The sequence below is a fragment of the Periophthalmus magnuspinnatus genome, chromosome 7, assembly GCF_009829125.3.
Source record: "Periophthalmus magnuspinnatus isolate fPerMag1 chromosome 7, fPerMag1.2.pri, whole genome shotgun sequence".
Taxonomy (NCBI): Eukaryota; Metazoa; Chordata; class Actinopteri; order Gobiiformes; family Gobiidae; genus Periophthalmus; species Periophthalmus magnuspinnatus.
This window is the reverse complement of record NC_047132.1, coordinates 12,431,714-12,446,677: the sequence shown is the minus strand read 5'-3', so window position 1 is coordinate 12,446,677 and position 14,964 is coordinate 12,431,714. Positions and strand designations below refer to the sequence as shown.

The following is a 14,964-nucleotide window of genomic DNA, read 5'->3' as shown; positions in this document are numbered from 1 at the left end:
CCAAATATCTCTAATACAATAGAAATGAATACCAATTTAAGTATGAAAATGACAGTGGTGTAAACATAGACTATATAACAAAGTGGACTTAGTGAGTGTGACGTCACCCACAGCGTTCGGCTCCAGTCAAATGAAACTCATCGAGGTTAGAGCAGTTATAGAGGCACATTTGTAGCTAAGTTGCATATTAGAAATTCCGACCACAAGTATCATAGTAACCAAAGAGCCAATCCAGAGCGAGGCTGTTAAAGGTAACACCCCTTTCCATCTGCGGTCTGGCAGGGGTGCTGTTAATCAAACCTGTTGCTAACACTAGCGGGAGCAACCTCGGGGGAAATATGGTACCTGATTTGTCTGTTTTTAAAGTTCATATCTTGATTTACAGACAAAATAGCAAAATAAAAACACCAGGAACATGTAGAGCAGGTTAATACAAACATTTTAAGACCAAAATGACGAGTCTGACAGTAGCAGTTACAGAGAGGGGGATGACAGTTTTCCAATGTAAAGTGAATTGAAGCCTGAGTCAATGGAGCCAAAAGCCTGCCTATGCTCACTTCCTGTTTAGAACTAGCTATGTTCATTTATATTTACAGTCTATGGATGTTAAAGGACCAAACACAAGAGTCGCTGTAACTGGAGCCTGTCTGTCACCATGGGAAAACGACGAAATGTCCTCATTACAAAAATAAAATGGACTACACAAACTTTAAGGTCTGGTCCATTCTAGTGAATTATTCAACAGATAAGATCAGGAAATTGTCAGGAAATGAATAATTCAATCAGATATTACTCGACAAAATGTGTTCTCTCGTCTCTCGTCTTCAGTCTTACTCTGCAAAATCTGCCTCCTCCCCCCTCACACATGCAGTTTCCATGGAGACCACAAAACCGGGCCCGCCGCTTCCTGCATCCCACAGGTTTCTGCCCAGCAACAGGTGATGTCACTGCTCACAATGCTGCATTTTGAGACGATTCTTTTTTTTCTACTGGCTCTCGGGAAAGGGGGAAGGGACATTCAGGTGCTGTGATTGGTTGAAGCATGTGTCAATCATTGGAGCATGTTTAGCTTTAGCGTTTTGCAGATATTGACTTAAATGTTAGCCGTAGCATTCTGGAGTTGTGTAGCAGGTTTTCAACAGGATCAGATCAAAGTAAAGGAAAAAGAGAGGAGAAGAGGGATATTTTCTTCTTTTCACTGTCCATCCCTCTTTCTCCTCTCCTCCTCCCTCTCTCCTCTCCTCCCTCTTTCTCTCTCTCTCTCAATCTCCCCTTGATGTGTCCTTGACAATGCGGCAAGCTTCACCCCATCCTCTGCACTGCAAAAAACAACATCTCCACAAGTCACTGCAACTCACCAGGACTAAATCAGGGACTAAACCAGGACTAAACCAGGACTAAACCAGGACTAAACCAGGACTAAACCAGGGCTAAACCAGGACTAAACCAGGACTAAACCAGGGACTAAACCAGGACCAGACCAGGACTAAACCAGGACTAAACCAGGGACTAAACCAGGGATTAAACCAGGGATTAAACCAGGTACTAAACCAGGACTAAACCAGGACTAAACCAGGGACTAAACCAGAACTAAACCGGGACCAAACCAGGGACTAAACCAGGACTATCCATCCATCCATTTTCTTCCGCTTATCCGGGGCCGGGTCGCGGGGGCAGCAGTCTAAGCAGGGACTCCCAGACTTCCCTCACCCCGGACACGTCCTCCAGCTCCTCCGGTGGGACCCCAAGGCGTTCCCAGGCCAGCCGAGAGACATAGTCCCTCCAGCGTGTCCTGGGTCTTTCCCGGGGCCTCCTCCCGGTGGGACATGCCCAGAACACCTCCCTAGGGATGCGTCCAGGAGGCATCCTGAGCGGATGCCCGAGCCACCTCAACTGGTTCCTCTCGACCCATACTCCCAGAGCACCCCCCAAAGGACACCACAAGGGACACAGTTGAATGCCTTCTCCAGATCCACAAAACACATGTGGACTGGTTGGGCAAACTCCCATGAGCCCTCGAGGACCCAATGGAGAGTATAGAGCTGGTCCAGTGTTCCACGACCAGGACGAAAACCACACAGCTCCTCCTGAATCCGGGGTTCGACTATCGGTCAGATTCTCCTCTGCAGTACCCTGGAATAGACCTTACTGGGAAGGCTGAGGAGTGTGATTCCCCTGTAATTGGAACACACCCTCCGGTCCCCCTTCTTATACAGAGGGACCACCACCCCGGTCTGCCATTCCACAGGTACTGTCCCCGACCGCCACGCGATGTTGCAGAGACGTGTCAGCCAAGACAGCCCCACAACATCCAGAGACTTGAGGTACTCAGGACGGATCTCGTCCACACCTGGAGCCTTGCCACCGAGGAGCTTGCCAACCACCTCAGTGACTTCAGCCAGGGTGATGGACGAGTCCGCCTCCGGGTCCCCTGTTTCTGCTTCCTCCTCGGAAGACGTGACAGTGGGATTGAGGAGATCCTCAAAGTATTCCTTCCACCGCCCGACAACATCCCCAGTCGAGGTCAGCAGCTCTCCACCCGCACTGTTAACAGTGTTGGTGAAGCACTGCTTCCCCCTCCTGAGGCGTCGCACGGTTTGCCAGAATCTCTTTGAGGCCGTCCGATAGTCCTCCTCCATGGTCTCCCCAAACTCCTCCCAACCCCGAGTTTTTGCCTCTGTGACTGCCCGAGCCGCGGCACGCTTGGCCCGCCGGTACTCATCAGCTGCCTCAGGAGTCCCACGAGCCAACAAGGCTCGATAGGACTCCTTCTTCAGCTTGACGGCATCCCTTACTTCCGGTGTCCACCACCGGGTTCGGGGATTGCCGCTGCGACAAACACCGCAAACCTTACGACCACAACTACGAGCAGCCGCATCGACAATAGAGGTGGAGAACATGGCCCACTCGGAGTCCATGTCTCCAACCTCCCCCGGGAGGTGGGAGTTGAAGACCCCCCTGACAGAGGGCTCCACCAGACGTTCCCAGCAGACCCTCACGATGCGCTTGGGCCTGCCAGGTCTGTCCGGCTTCCTCCTCCGCCAGCGGATCCAACTCACCACCAGGTGGTGATCAGTTGACAGCTCAGCCCCTCTCTTCACCCGAGTGTCCAAGACACACGGTCGGAGGTCAGATGACATGACAATCATCGACACATGGTGTTTGTTATGGACAAACTGTGACTAGCACAGAAGTCCAATAATAAAACACCACTCGGGTTCAGATCGGGGAGGCCATTCCTCCCAATCACGCCCCTCCAGGTGTCACTGTCATTACCCACATGGGCGTTGAAGTCCCCCAGGAGAACAACGGAGTCCCCGGTTGGTGCACTGTCTAGTACCCCTCCCAGGGACTCAAAGAAGGCCGGGTACTCCGCACTGCTGTTTGGCCCGTAGGCCGACACAACAGTGAGAGACCTGTCCCCGACCCAAAGGCGAAGGGACGCGACCCTCTCGTTCACCGGGGTGAACTCCAACACGTGGCGGCTGAGCTGTGGGGCAATGAGCAAGCCCACACCAGCTCGCCACCGCTCCCCGTGGGCAACGCCAGAGAAATGGAGAGTCCAACCCCTCTCAAGAAGTTGCGTTCCAGAGCCCAAGCTGTGCGTGGAGGTGAGGCCGACTATATCTAGCCGGTAATGCTCGACCTCCCGCACAAGCTCAGGCTCCTACCCCCAAGCAAGGTGACATTCCATGTCCCCAGAGCTAGTCTCCATGTCCGGAGATCCGGTCATTGAGGTCCCCGCCTTTGGCTTCCGCCCAGATCTCTCTGCACCCGCCCCTCATGGCTCCTCTCGCAGGTGGTGGGTCCACGGGAGGACGGCCCCACATCATTCCTTCGGGCTGGGCCCGGCCGGGCCCCATGGGTAAAGGCCCGGCCACCAGGCACTCGCTGCCGAGCACCCACCCAGGACTAAACTAGGACAAAAACCAGGACCAAACAACAACCAAGCTAGGACTAAACCAGTACCAAACCAGGACTAAATCAGGACCAAACTAGGACTAGACCAGGACTAACCCAGGACTAAACCAGGGACTAAACCAGGACTAAACCAGGTACTAAACCAAGAATAAACCAGGACTAAATCAGGACTAAACTAGAACTAAACCAGGTCTAAAACAGGCACTAAACAAGGACGAAACCAATACTAAACCAGAGACTAAACCAGAACTAAACTAGGACCAAACCATGACCAAACCAGGACTACTCCAGGACTAAACCAAGACTAAAACCGGAATAAACCAGGACTAAACCTGGACCAAATCAGGATTACTCCAGGACTAAACCAGGACTAAACCAGGACTAAAATAATGTATGTATAATGTAAACTTGTCAGAAGAATCATGATTACATGTATATATTTTTTTCAAATATTGTCTAGACTTTTTTGACAGTATTCGCCCTAAAGCTGATGTCACCTAAACACTGGACCGATGTGGTAAACTACAGGTCCTTATATACGAGTCCCCATATGAGCAGGTAAACACGCACTCCTCCTCTTACACAGTATCAAACGCCGATGCTTTAGTCACTGTACTACAAACAGCAGACAGGACTACACAGACCATGATGCTTTGCTCCATTTCAGAGCAGTCCTCACTCCTCCCCCACACTCACTACGCACTTGTTCAGGATCTGGGACAATCACAAGCGCATTTCAAATAGAGCTGCTAAACTGGGCAGTACCTGGAGGACTAAAGGGGAGAGTGAGGGAGGAGGGGAGGAGTTTGTCGAACTAAAGGGGAGAGTAAGGTGGGAGGAGGGGCGGTGTTTGGAGGTATAAGGAACAGTGTGATTGGTCTAACGCAGTGGTTCTCAATTATTTTCTATCATGCCCCCCCATAAAGAAGAAAATATTTTGCGCGCCCCCCCCTGAAAAAATAAAATAAATGAAACGATATAATGAAATTTAATTACATATCAAATTAAAAAATTAAATTAAATAAACATCAAATGAATAAATTAAAATTAAATAAATAGCAAAATAATACATTAAAATTAAATAAATATCAAATTAAAACAAGTAATTTAGCAATTTGGTACGCCACCTTACATGATGCTCAGTGCTTGCTGCTTTAAGTGACATTCACAAAGCGGGATGATTGTTGGCAATATTTGGCACGTTTACGCTGAAAAAACTCCAGCTTCTTATCAGCGTGACTGAGGTGTAATGAGGTGGCGCCTTAACTTATTTGGCTTCATACTGTCCACTGCCACAGCAGAGTCACGGTGAAGCCAAGTGCTAAATACACTTCATCAGACTTCCTCGTCTTATTTTTCGGGTGACATTACCTCCGTCTATATCCGCCTTTCTTTTCATCCCTGTTAAAATGTTTTCCATAGTGTCTGTTTAGCAAAAGTGTTTCTTGTTCACTGCCCTGTGTCACGATCTGTTCGCTCTCTCCTGCTCTTTGCAGTGCGCGTGCTGCGTACGCGCTGCATACAGTACTACAGTGCCGGTATCTCACCGCGCCCCCCTGGGCCCCACTATTTGAGAACCACTGGTCTAACGGGTGTTCATACTTCAAATTTTGCCCCTGCAGACAGGTGTTTGTATTCAGAAACACCTGGCTGCAATCAGGGCAGTCCTGTGTGATATCACGTAGTACTTGAAATTGTAGCAGTCACTGGAGGCTGCACATTTTTGAACAGAAAGCAACAATTTTACCTAGTTTGCAATGAAATAGCCACAAACATGCAAACTCCACACAGAAAAGATCCAATGCCACACTGAAGTCAAACCGGGGACCTTCTTGTTGTGAGGCGAGAGCACTAGCCACTGTACAGCAAAATACAAAACAGTAGACTTGAGCTGATCACATTACATATAAGTAGTTTGTGCCCTGGGGCAGACTGACCAACATGTGGCTGCCAACCTGCGCCTGCCTCCTCTCTGAACGCTACCATCTCTCAAACGCCACATTTCTTTGGTCACATACATTTTTGGATGTCCCACTACACAAAACAGGCATCAGTGGTGTCAAAGGTCAGGCTCACAGTGCAATGCCATTGTTGTCTGGGACCTAGAACACATACTTCTCCAATACTTTGTGAAGATGTGTCTGAATCTCCCCATGTTCAGATGAGTGTGATTGACAGATGGTTCAGCCAATCAGGGACACGGGTCTGTCTGTATCAAAAAAAAAATCTGGCTGTTTATGAGGAGAAAAGAAAAGACAAAAATATCACAGGGGACTGAAAAACATGGAGGATTTCTGCAGAATAAACGAGTGAAGCACTAAACTCTGTTCATCTGAGGGAAAAGAAATATGATTTTGTTTGTAAATGATGTGACCAATGAGCTCCGTTGTTTCACATGTGTCACTGAAATAAACAAATCTGATTGGACGTTTATATTTGGTTCTGGATCGAGACGCGACAGAGGAAGTGGGGAACAGACTGATATGCCTCTGTATAAAAAATACATAGAGATATCAGTCTGGATTGGCCAGACAAATATCACTGTAGTTGTGCTGGGTAACGCTCAGTGCTAGCAGTGCTTTTGTGAATAAATGGAAAAAAAAAGAAATGGGGATATATGGTCTTGTCAAAAATATAGCTGTTTTGTGATAAAAATCTTTTGTGTGTACAGTCCAGACAGTGATGAACCATTATTAAAATTAAAAAAATCACCTTTGTATACAGCGCTTTTCCACCTTCAAGACTCAAAGCGCTTTACATGAAGGAACCACCCATTCACACACACATTCATACACCAGTGTACACAGACACTGGGGGCGAGGTGGGTCTTTCTCAAGGACACAAGGAGCTGGAATCACGCAACCTCCAATGATGTTAATGTCGAGAGCGGGATTCGAACCGCCAACCTCCAGATGAGGGGACAACCACTCTACTAACTGAGCAGTTACTTTTAGCAGTGAACTGGTTTGATTATTCTGATGAATCGATGCAGCCCTAAACCAAATTTAAAAAATGTATGATCAGATTCAACATTTGTGTTTTTCCAAAAACAGTGACCCTCCTGTAGCGTTCCGCAGCCCCTATGAGAGCGGCGTTCCCGTGTCCTGGGGTCAAACCTGACTTTGAATCATCTGTCAAACTTTAGACAATTAGAACTGTGTCAGAGGAAACAGGATATGTACTGGGTCTGAACCAGGACTAGAACAGGACTAAACCAAGACCAGAACAGGACTAAACCAGGACTAAACTAAGACTAAACCAGGACTATAACAGGACAAAACCAGGACTAAACCCAGACCCTGTGCATGGTTTAAGCTGACGGGGACACAGCGGGAGAACATGCAAACTATACAGTAAATTGTCCCACACTGTTCACTGAGCTGTTTTAATGACAAATATCAAATTAAAATTCATTAAAAGTCTAAATCCACATGAGCCTGAATCTGGAGCTTGTGTCGGGACCCGAGCCTGTGTCGGGACCCGAGCCTGTGTTGGGACCCGAGCCTGTGTCGGGACGTGAGCCAAGCAGATGCTTATGTTCTCTGGGTCTGTTTGTGCAACCACTTTAAAGAAACAAGTGCTGATACACATACAGAGAAAGGGAGGAAAAGAGAGGGGAATGAGAGGATACAGAGGGACAGGGAAAGAGAGGACGGGAGAGGATGAGGACAGGGTACAGAGAGAGGGAAAAAGAGGTTGAGGAGAGTGAGAGGGAGGAGGAGAGTGGGAATGAGGGAGGAGAGGATACAGAGAAAGGGAAAGAGAGGAGAGGATACAAAGAGAGAAAAAGAGTCAGGAAGGAGTATAAGAGAGGATAGGGAGAGGGGGAAGAGAGCCAAGAGGGAGAGAAAGGGTAAGGAAGAGGAGAGAAGAGAAGATAAGAGGAGGAGGAGAAGGAGAAGGAGAGGATGAAAAGAAGAAGAAGAAGAAGAAAAAGAGGAGATGGAGGGACAGAGAAAGAGGAAGAAGAGAGGGAAGAGAAAGAGGAGAGAGTGAGGTAGAGGTAGGGGAAGCAAAAGAGAGAAAGAGGAGGAAAGAGAGAAGAACAAACAGAGAAAAGAGAGAAGGAAATAGAGAGAAGAAGGTAGAGCGAGAGGATGTTTGTTGGTCTGAGCTGTACAGATTTCTGACAGGATCAAATGATGACCACAGCCTGAGTGTAACACAATACCCCCCCCCCCCCCCTACTCCTGTCTATTTATCTGTCCTTTCCTCTTTCCTTATATTTCCTTTCTCTTGATTTCTCTCCCATCACCTCTCTCCTCTCTCACACTTTCATCACTTTCTCCCCTCTTTTTTCTGCCTGTCTTTGTATCTTCTCATCTCCCTTTCTTTCTCCTTTCTCTCCCATTCTATCTCATCACTCTCACCTCCCTTCTTTTCTCTCTCATCCCATCTTTCTTTTACCCCTTGCCTTTTCTCTCCTCTCCCTTCTCTGTTTTACCTCTCACGAGTCACCACCCCCTCCTCCATTCTCTCTCCCTTCTCTTTCTCCCCTCCCTCTATTTTATTCCTATCCTCATCTCCCCTCCATCCTTCTCTCTTCTCCCCCTCCCTCATCTTCACTCTTTCCCTTCTCTCTGTCTTCTTCCACATCTCTCCCTTGACTATTTCTTTCTTAGCCCTATCTCTTTCTCTCCTCCCTCTCTCTTTCTGTCATTCACTTTATGCCAACTTCTCTCTCTTTTCTCTTTCTCTTCTATTTCTCTCTCCGCCCTTTCTCCTTCTTTTTCCTCTCCCTCACCCCCATCTCTTCTCTCTATCTCCCTCTATCTCTTTCTCTCACGTTCTCCATGCCTATTCTCTCCTCCCCTTTCTTTCCTCTATCCTCCTCCTTTCCCTCTCTCTACCCATTCTCTTTCTCCTCCCTTTCTCCTCTCCTTCTCCTCTCTATCTCTCTTTCTCTCCTCCTCCTCCGTGTCTCCCCCTCTCTTTTTCTGTTGTGTTGCCATAGTTACATTGGTCGCAGAGTGGGAGTACGAGCCACCACACCTCTGACTTTACCAAACCACATTTGCAATTTATGGTTTTAAATGAAAACTCAACATGCTTGTACAGATCAAAACTACAAAGTTAGCAGCTTTTACACAAAATAAGACCACATGGAGACACAGGAAGGGCATCTGACACACAGGGTTTAGTTCTCTGCACCTTGTGATGTCATCAAGTGGTGATTGATAACTTAGTAATTAACATGAGATACATTTATTGTCTTCCAGAATACATACTTCTCCAATACTTTCTAAAGAAGTGAGTCCAGACGGTGTGATTGACAGGTGGTTTAGCCAATCAGGGACATGCATGGTTCATCTATATCAAAACAAATATGAGGGACAAATAAAGGACAAAAATATTGTAGGGGGCTGAATTTAATTTTGTTTGTTTGATGTGTGACCAATGAGATCCTTCGTCCATGTGTCCCTGAAATAAACAAATCTAATTGGACGATCATGTTTGATTCTGGCTCGAGGTGGAACAGAGGGAGTGGGACAAAAACACGCGGATAAAGTTCATTTACATAGTGTTCTATAGTGTGAGATCCAGTCTCATTTAACAGTTCAGTATTTTAACCAAATTAAATACCATATAATGCCACATTTTACAGCCACTCTATGAGAGAATGTACCAACAAGCGCCACGAGAGCTCCTCGGGACCACAGTCCGCTATACATCTCCATCGCAAAGCCTTTAACCACTCCTTTGAAAATCGTGAGGTACAGATCTTAGCCAAATAAAATAAATGGTTTGAGAGGGAAGTTAAAGAAGCAATTTGTGTTAGGAAAGACAATCTTTCCTTGAACAGGAATGGGGGCCTTAGACATCACCTGTCCCGCATCTATAACTCCATCCTCAGACCCAAAAAAACAAAGAGAACAATAGAGATAGCCAGGATGCCAAAAAGTGTGAAATCACTCACTAAGGGCTTGAATGACTATGCTAAGTAGGACTCAGGTACAGTGCACAGTTAGGGCAGTACAATAGACCTAGCCTGCAAACAGAAACTGTAAGCAGTAGTCCTGAACAAGGACTAAACCAGGACTGAAACAGGACAAAACTATATCTAATCTAGAACTAAACTAGGATTAAAACAGGACTAAAACATGACTAAAGCAAGATTAACACAGGACTGAACTAGGACTAAACCAGAACTAAACCAGAACTTAAGGAGAACTGGAGCAGGACTAAACCAGGACTGGACCAGATCTAAAACAGGTCTAAAGCAGGACTTAAACAAGACTGAAGCAGGGAAAACCAGGACTAAACCAGGAAGGAAGCAAGACTAAAGCAGGTCTAAAGTTGATCTAAACCAGGACTACTTGTTGTGTAGTTGTTGTGTAGATGCTGTGTAGTTGCTGTGTAGTTGTTATGTAGTTGTTGTGTAGTTGTGTATAGTTGTTGTATGGTTGTTGTGTAGTTGTTGTGTAGTTGTTGTGTAGTTGCTGTGTAGTTGTTGTGTAATTGTTGTATGGCTGTTGTGTAGTTGGTGTGTAGTTGTTGTATGGTTGTTGTGTAGTTGCTGTGTAGTTGCTGTGTAGTTGTTGTGTAGTTGTTGTGTAGTTGCTGTGTAGTTGTTGTGTAGTTGTTGTGTAGTTGCTGTGTAGTTGCTGTGTAGTTGTGTAATTGTTGTATGGCTGTTGTGTAGTTGGTGTGTAGTTGTTACTGGCTGCGTTTTCGCTCAGATCCTTCTCGGATAAAGCCGCTCCACAAACACTCTGCTTTGTGATTAATTATGAATGAAAACATTTCCCTGGATTAAAACTGCTGCAAAGTGCTCCAGTAATTAGACCGCACCGGGACACGCGTTTAGACAGAGGCACAGGTTCCTTTGCAACTGTGTCTGAACCAGGACTGAACCAGGACTAAACCAGGACTAAATCGGGACTGAAATATGACTAAAGAAGGACTAAACCAAGGAGTAAACTAGGCAATAAAGCAGGACTAAACCAGGATAGAAAAAGGTCTATGGCAAGACCAGGTCTAAACCAGGACTTGAGTACTAACCCTGGGACAAAACTTGGACTGAACCAGTACTAAAGAAGGACTAAACCAGAGAATAAGACAAGTCTAAACCAAGACTTAAGCAGGTCTAAACCAAGTCCAAACCAGATATGAACCAGTACATAACTAGGACAAAACCAGGTCTTAACTTGGACTAAACCAGGACTGAGTAAGGTGTAATGAATCAATAAAAGTAATACTACACTATTTAAATGCACAAAAAGATTACGCAACATCCGTATCAAAGGTCTTATTTTCTGAGTCATAAACTGGACCAGTTATAAAATCCAAGATGGCAGCTGGCTGCGTTTGTAGTTCACTTAAAGTTGGACCCTGTGGTGTTTCGTACTCACTCAGAGCTCATCACCGCGACAACGCTTCACTCGTTCATATGTTTCATACTTCTATTTTTACATCTTTGGCCTGGTTCAGCGGCGTATTTAGCCCTGCTCCTCTGCATTATTCATCCCTCCACTCACACACAGGGGCTCAGAGCAGCTAGCGCCAGATCTGCGTCGCTAGCTACTAAATATAACAACAATCATGCTAAGCTCTTTTCTTACAGAGACTAAAATGAAAATGTGTAGAGGCAGCAAATATTTGAAAAGCCCAGATTTAGTTCAGATCTAGACCTGCTTTAGTCCAGAGTTAGTCCAGGTCTAGACCTGCTTTAGTCCAGAGTTAGTCCAGGTCTAGGCCTGCTTTAGTCCAGAGTTAGTCTGGATCTACACCTGCTTTAGTCCAGAGTTAGTCCAGATCTAGGCCTGCTTTAGTCCAGAGTTAGTCTGGATCTACACCTGCTTTAGTCCAGAGTTAGTCCAGATCTAGGCCTGCTTTAGTCCAGAGTTAGTCTGGATCTACACCTGCTTTAGTCCAGAGTTAGTCCAGATCTAGGCCTGCTTTAGTCCAGAGTTAGTCTGGATCTAGGCCTGCTTTAGTCCACAGTTAGTGCTGATCTAGACCTGCTTTAGTCTAGACTTAGTCCTGATCTAGACTGGCTTTAGTCCAGACTTAGTCCCGATCAAGACCTGCTTTAGTCCAAAACGTTGTACTGATTTAGACCTGCTTTAGTCCAGACTTAGTACTGATCTAGACCTGCTTTAGTCCAGACTTAGTATTGATCTAGACCTGCTTTAATCCAGATTTAGTCCTGGTCTCTGCTTTGGCCTTAGTTGTAAAAAAAAGTTTTTCTTATCTCTAAACTGTGCCGTGTCTGCTGCTAATTAAAAAACATTTTATCAATTACAAACCCAAAACCTAGATAGCACTCTACAGTGGCTGAGTAGCTTGTGCTCTCGCCTCACAGCAAGTCCTTTCTTCGAGTCCTTTCTGTGTGGAGTTTGCATGTTCTTCCTGTGTCTGGGTGAGTTTCCTCCAGGCACTCCAGTTTAGGTCAAATCTTCCAGCTAAGGTAGTCCTGACCAAGACTAGCTCAAGATTGGGAGATGGGTCCCATTGCTCCTGACAGGTCTAACCCAGAGACACTGAAGGATGGGTCAAATGTAGGTCTAACCCAGAGACACGGAAGAATGGGTCAAATGTTGGTCAAACCCAGAGACACTGAAGGATGGGTCAAATGCAGAGGACAAAGGAATGAGAGCAATAAAGACTATATCACAGAGTTTGGGAGCAAAAACTGCTTGTTACTCCTTAAAGTACAGACACTTCTGAAAAGCTGATGGACATGATCTTATCTGGCAACACATTCACAGGTGGCAGCTGCATATGAGCCAAGAGACACAAGTCTGAAGACGATGGTCATGTAATACCCATATCTGCATGAGTAAAAATGAACTCGCATAGACAGTTTGAACATAACAGAACACAAAGTGGAACTAAACACTGTGGATATGGTGTTTCAATACTATTATCTACTGTTCCTACTAATTTTTGTCAATTTGAGTGTAAACTATGTAACTTTGGAGCTAAATCTAAGTGTGTGTTGCCTCCAGTGGCCTATGCAATTTCAAGTACTACATGACATCACACAGGACTACTCTGATTACATCCAGGTGTTAAAGTGTGGATACCTGTTAGACCAATCGCACTGTTCCTCCCCCCTCACTTTCATCTTAAATCCCCCACACCCTGCCGCTCCTCCCCTCTCACTCTCCCCTTTAGTCCTCCAGACGCAGCCCCTCCTGCCCCCTAGGTGTTTAGTTTTACTTTAACCCCGCCCCCTCCTCGCTGTGTTCGCTCTTACCGTCTGTGGTGCTGGAGTTGAGCCTGTGGCATAATCCCTCCGTGTCTCCGTAGCTGTCCTGGATCTTCTGCAGCGCGTCGGCTCCTCTCAGCTCCATCAGCTCCCTTAGCTCCTTCACCGTCACCCCGAAGTCTGCCCCCGCGTGCCCCCCATCGGCCCCTCCCCCCCTCACGCTGCCCCCGCGACCTTTAGGGTAAAACTCCACCGCGCTGTTTGCCATCTCGCCCATGGTGCCAGTACTGGACATATCACGCGAGCGCCTCCTGAAACTGGACCTTCTAGCTTGCCGTACTCTGTGGTTTGGCTGTTGAGACGTTATTCATGAGACCAGCGGATTTGAATTTGGATGTTTCACTTCCCCATTGGCGTTTTGTGGGATAAACGTTGTGAGTCGACTCTGGGTCCTCCCCCTCCCTCCGCGGTTAAAGGAGCAGGTCCATGGGCGTGCTGCAGACTCTGGACACTACGGGGCGTAGCAGGTGGAGAGAGGGGCAAGCGAGACAGGAAGCAGGTGCTCAGACGCTAAAGCTGCACCAGCACCACCTAAAGAGAGACAGAGGAAATACAGTTAGTAAGATTATTATCACTATTGTGCTTGTGTGTTCTCTGTAGTTTTAATCTATGACATCTGTGTTATGTTATATTTTGCACATTTAAAATCGCAATATTAATCTAAAACGACTTAATAAAAGGAAAGCCTCTGCTGATTTCCGCGTTAGAAAACTGCGGTGTTCAATGGGAGCTGACGTCGCCATAAACATCATCACTACAACGTGCCACATGCTGTCGACGCCCCCTATGGACAGCTGCACATCACAATAGCGAGCAACAGATTTCTCTTAATTTTTACCAAAATGACTACGTGATGCTGCCGAGTCCTACAAGTATCACCGATTGAGAAAATAAAACTGGAAAAGGAAGTGCGTATGTCACAGTGGGTGTGTATGTCGCAGTGGGTGTGTCCCGGCGGAGGTAAAAACGGAGTAGATTGGCAAAATGGCGACTTGAAAATAGTCAATTAAGGATTACTCAAACATGAATCACTCCAAATACAACTTCAGAGGCTCAATGAGAAGAAACGACTAGAACATGGTTTAAAATCCAGTTTGCAGAATAGGTCTGATTTAAAGGTGCAGAATGTATTTCTGGTGTCTGCATGTCTCCATGGAGATGCTGTATGTTTTCCTACAATGCTCCCCGATACGGCATTAACTAAATCTTTCAATTACAGGTTTTGGATTCTAAGGAAATCCTTTTAAAACATGCAACATGCTCATATCTCCACAGATCTGAACATGCTTGCCTGCAAAATTCCAAGCAAAGCAATACCATCTCAGTGTAAACATTGAGAAAAGTTACATAGTGCACCTTTAGTATTATCTCAGTACATTACAATTGTGTTATAGAGGTTTGACACACCTTAAAAAGTGCTGCACTGTGGTCTCTGTGGTTTTCATTCACTCCATACTCAGTGGAACTTCATAGCCACAGTTGCCCTGGGACAGACTGATGGAAGTGAGGCTGCCAATCTGCGCCATAGAAACCCCAGACCACCACCAACACTCCTATTACCTATTATTATCAAAAATCTGAAATCTAACAGCAATCACAAAGCCAGAAATCTCACAATCACATATTTTTACAAACTCCTTCAGCCCCAAAACAACCAGATTACAGTTTTGATTTGTTTTTGAGAGATTTTTGCCGTTACCATGGAAATCCACCATGTTGGTGGTTGTAGTGCAAAACTCTCATACAGATATATTAGCCAAAACAACATTAACGTACACAAAAGTGCAGTGGAAAGACCTGATAAACTCCTGCTTTTGACTGAATGCTAA

At 46.1% G+C, this 14,964-nt stretch overlaps 1 protein-coding gene across 2 annotated transcripts in view; it reads right to left on the bottom strand.

Annotated features, from left to right (window-relative positions):
• Positions 1-13,352, bottom strand: part of atp2b3b (ATPase plasma membrane Ca2+ transporting 3b) — a 55,245-nt gene extending 41,893 nt beyond the window's left edge. For both annotated transcript variants that reach the window (XM_055223235.1, XM_055223236.1), the window contains exon 1: positions 13,124-13,352. In XM_055223235.1, the coding sequence (XP_055079210.1) occupies positions 13,124-13,352 (229 nt within the window). The remainder of the gene's footprint in view (positions 1-13,123) is intronic.
• Positions 13,353-14,964: the final 1,612 nt, after the last annotated feature.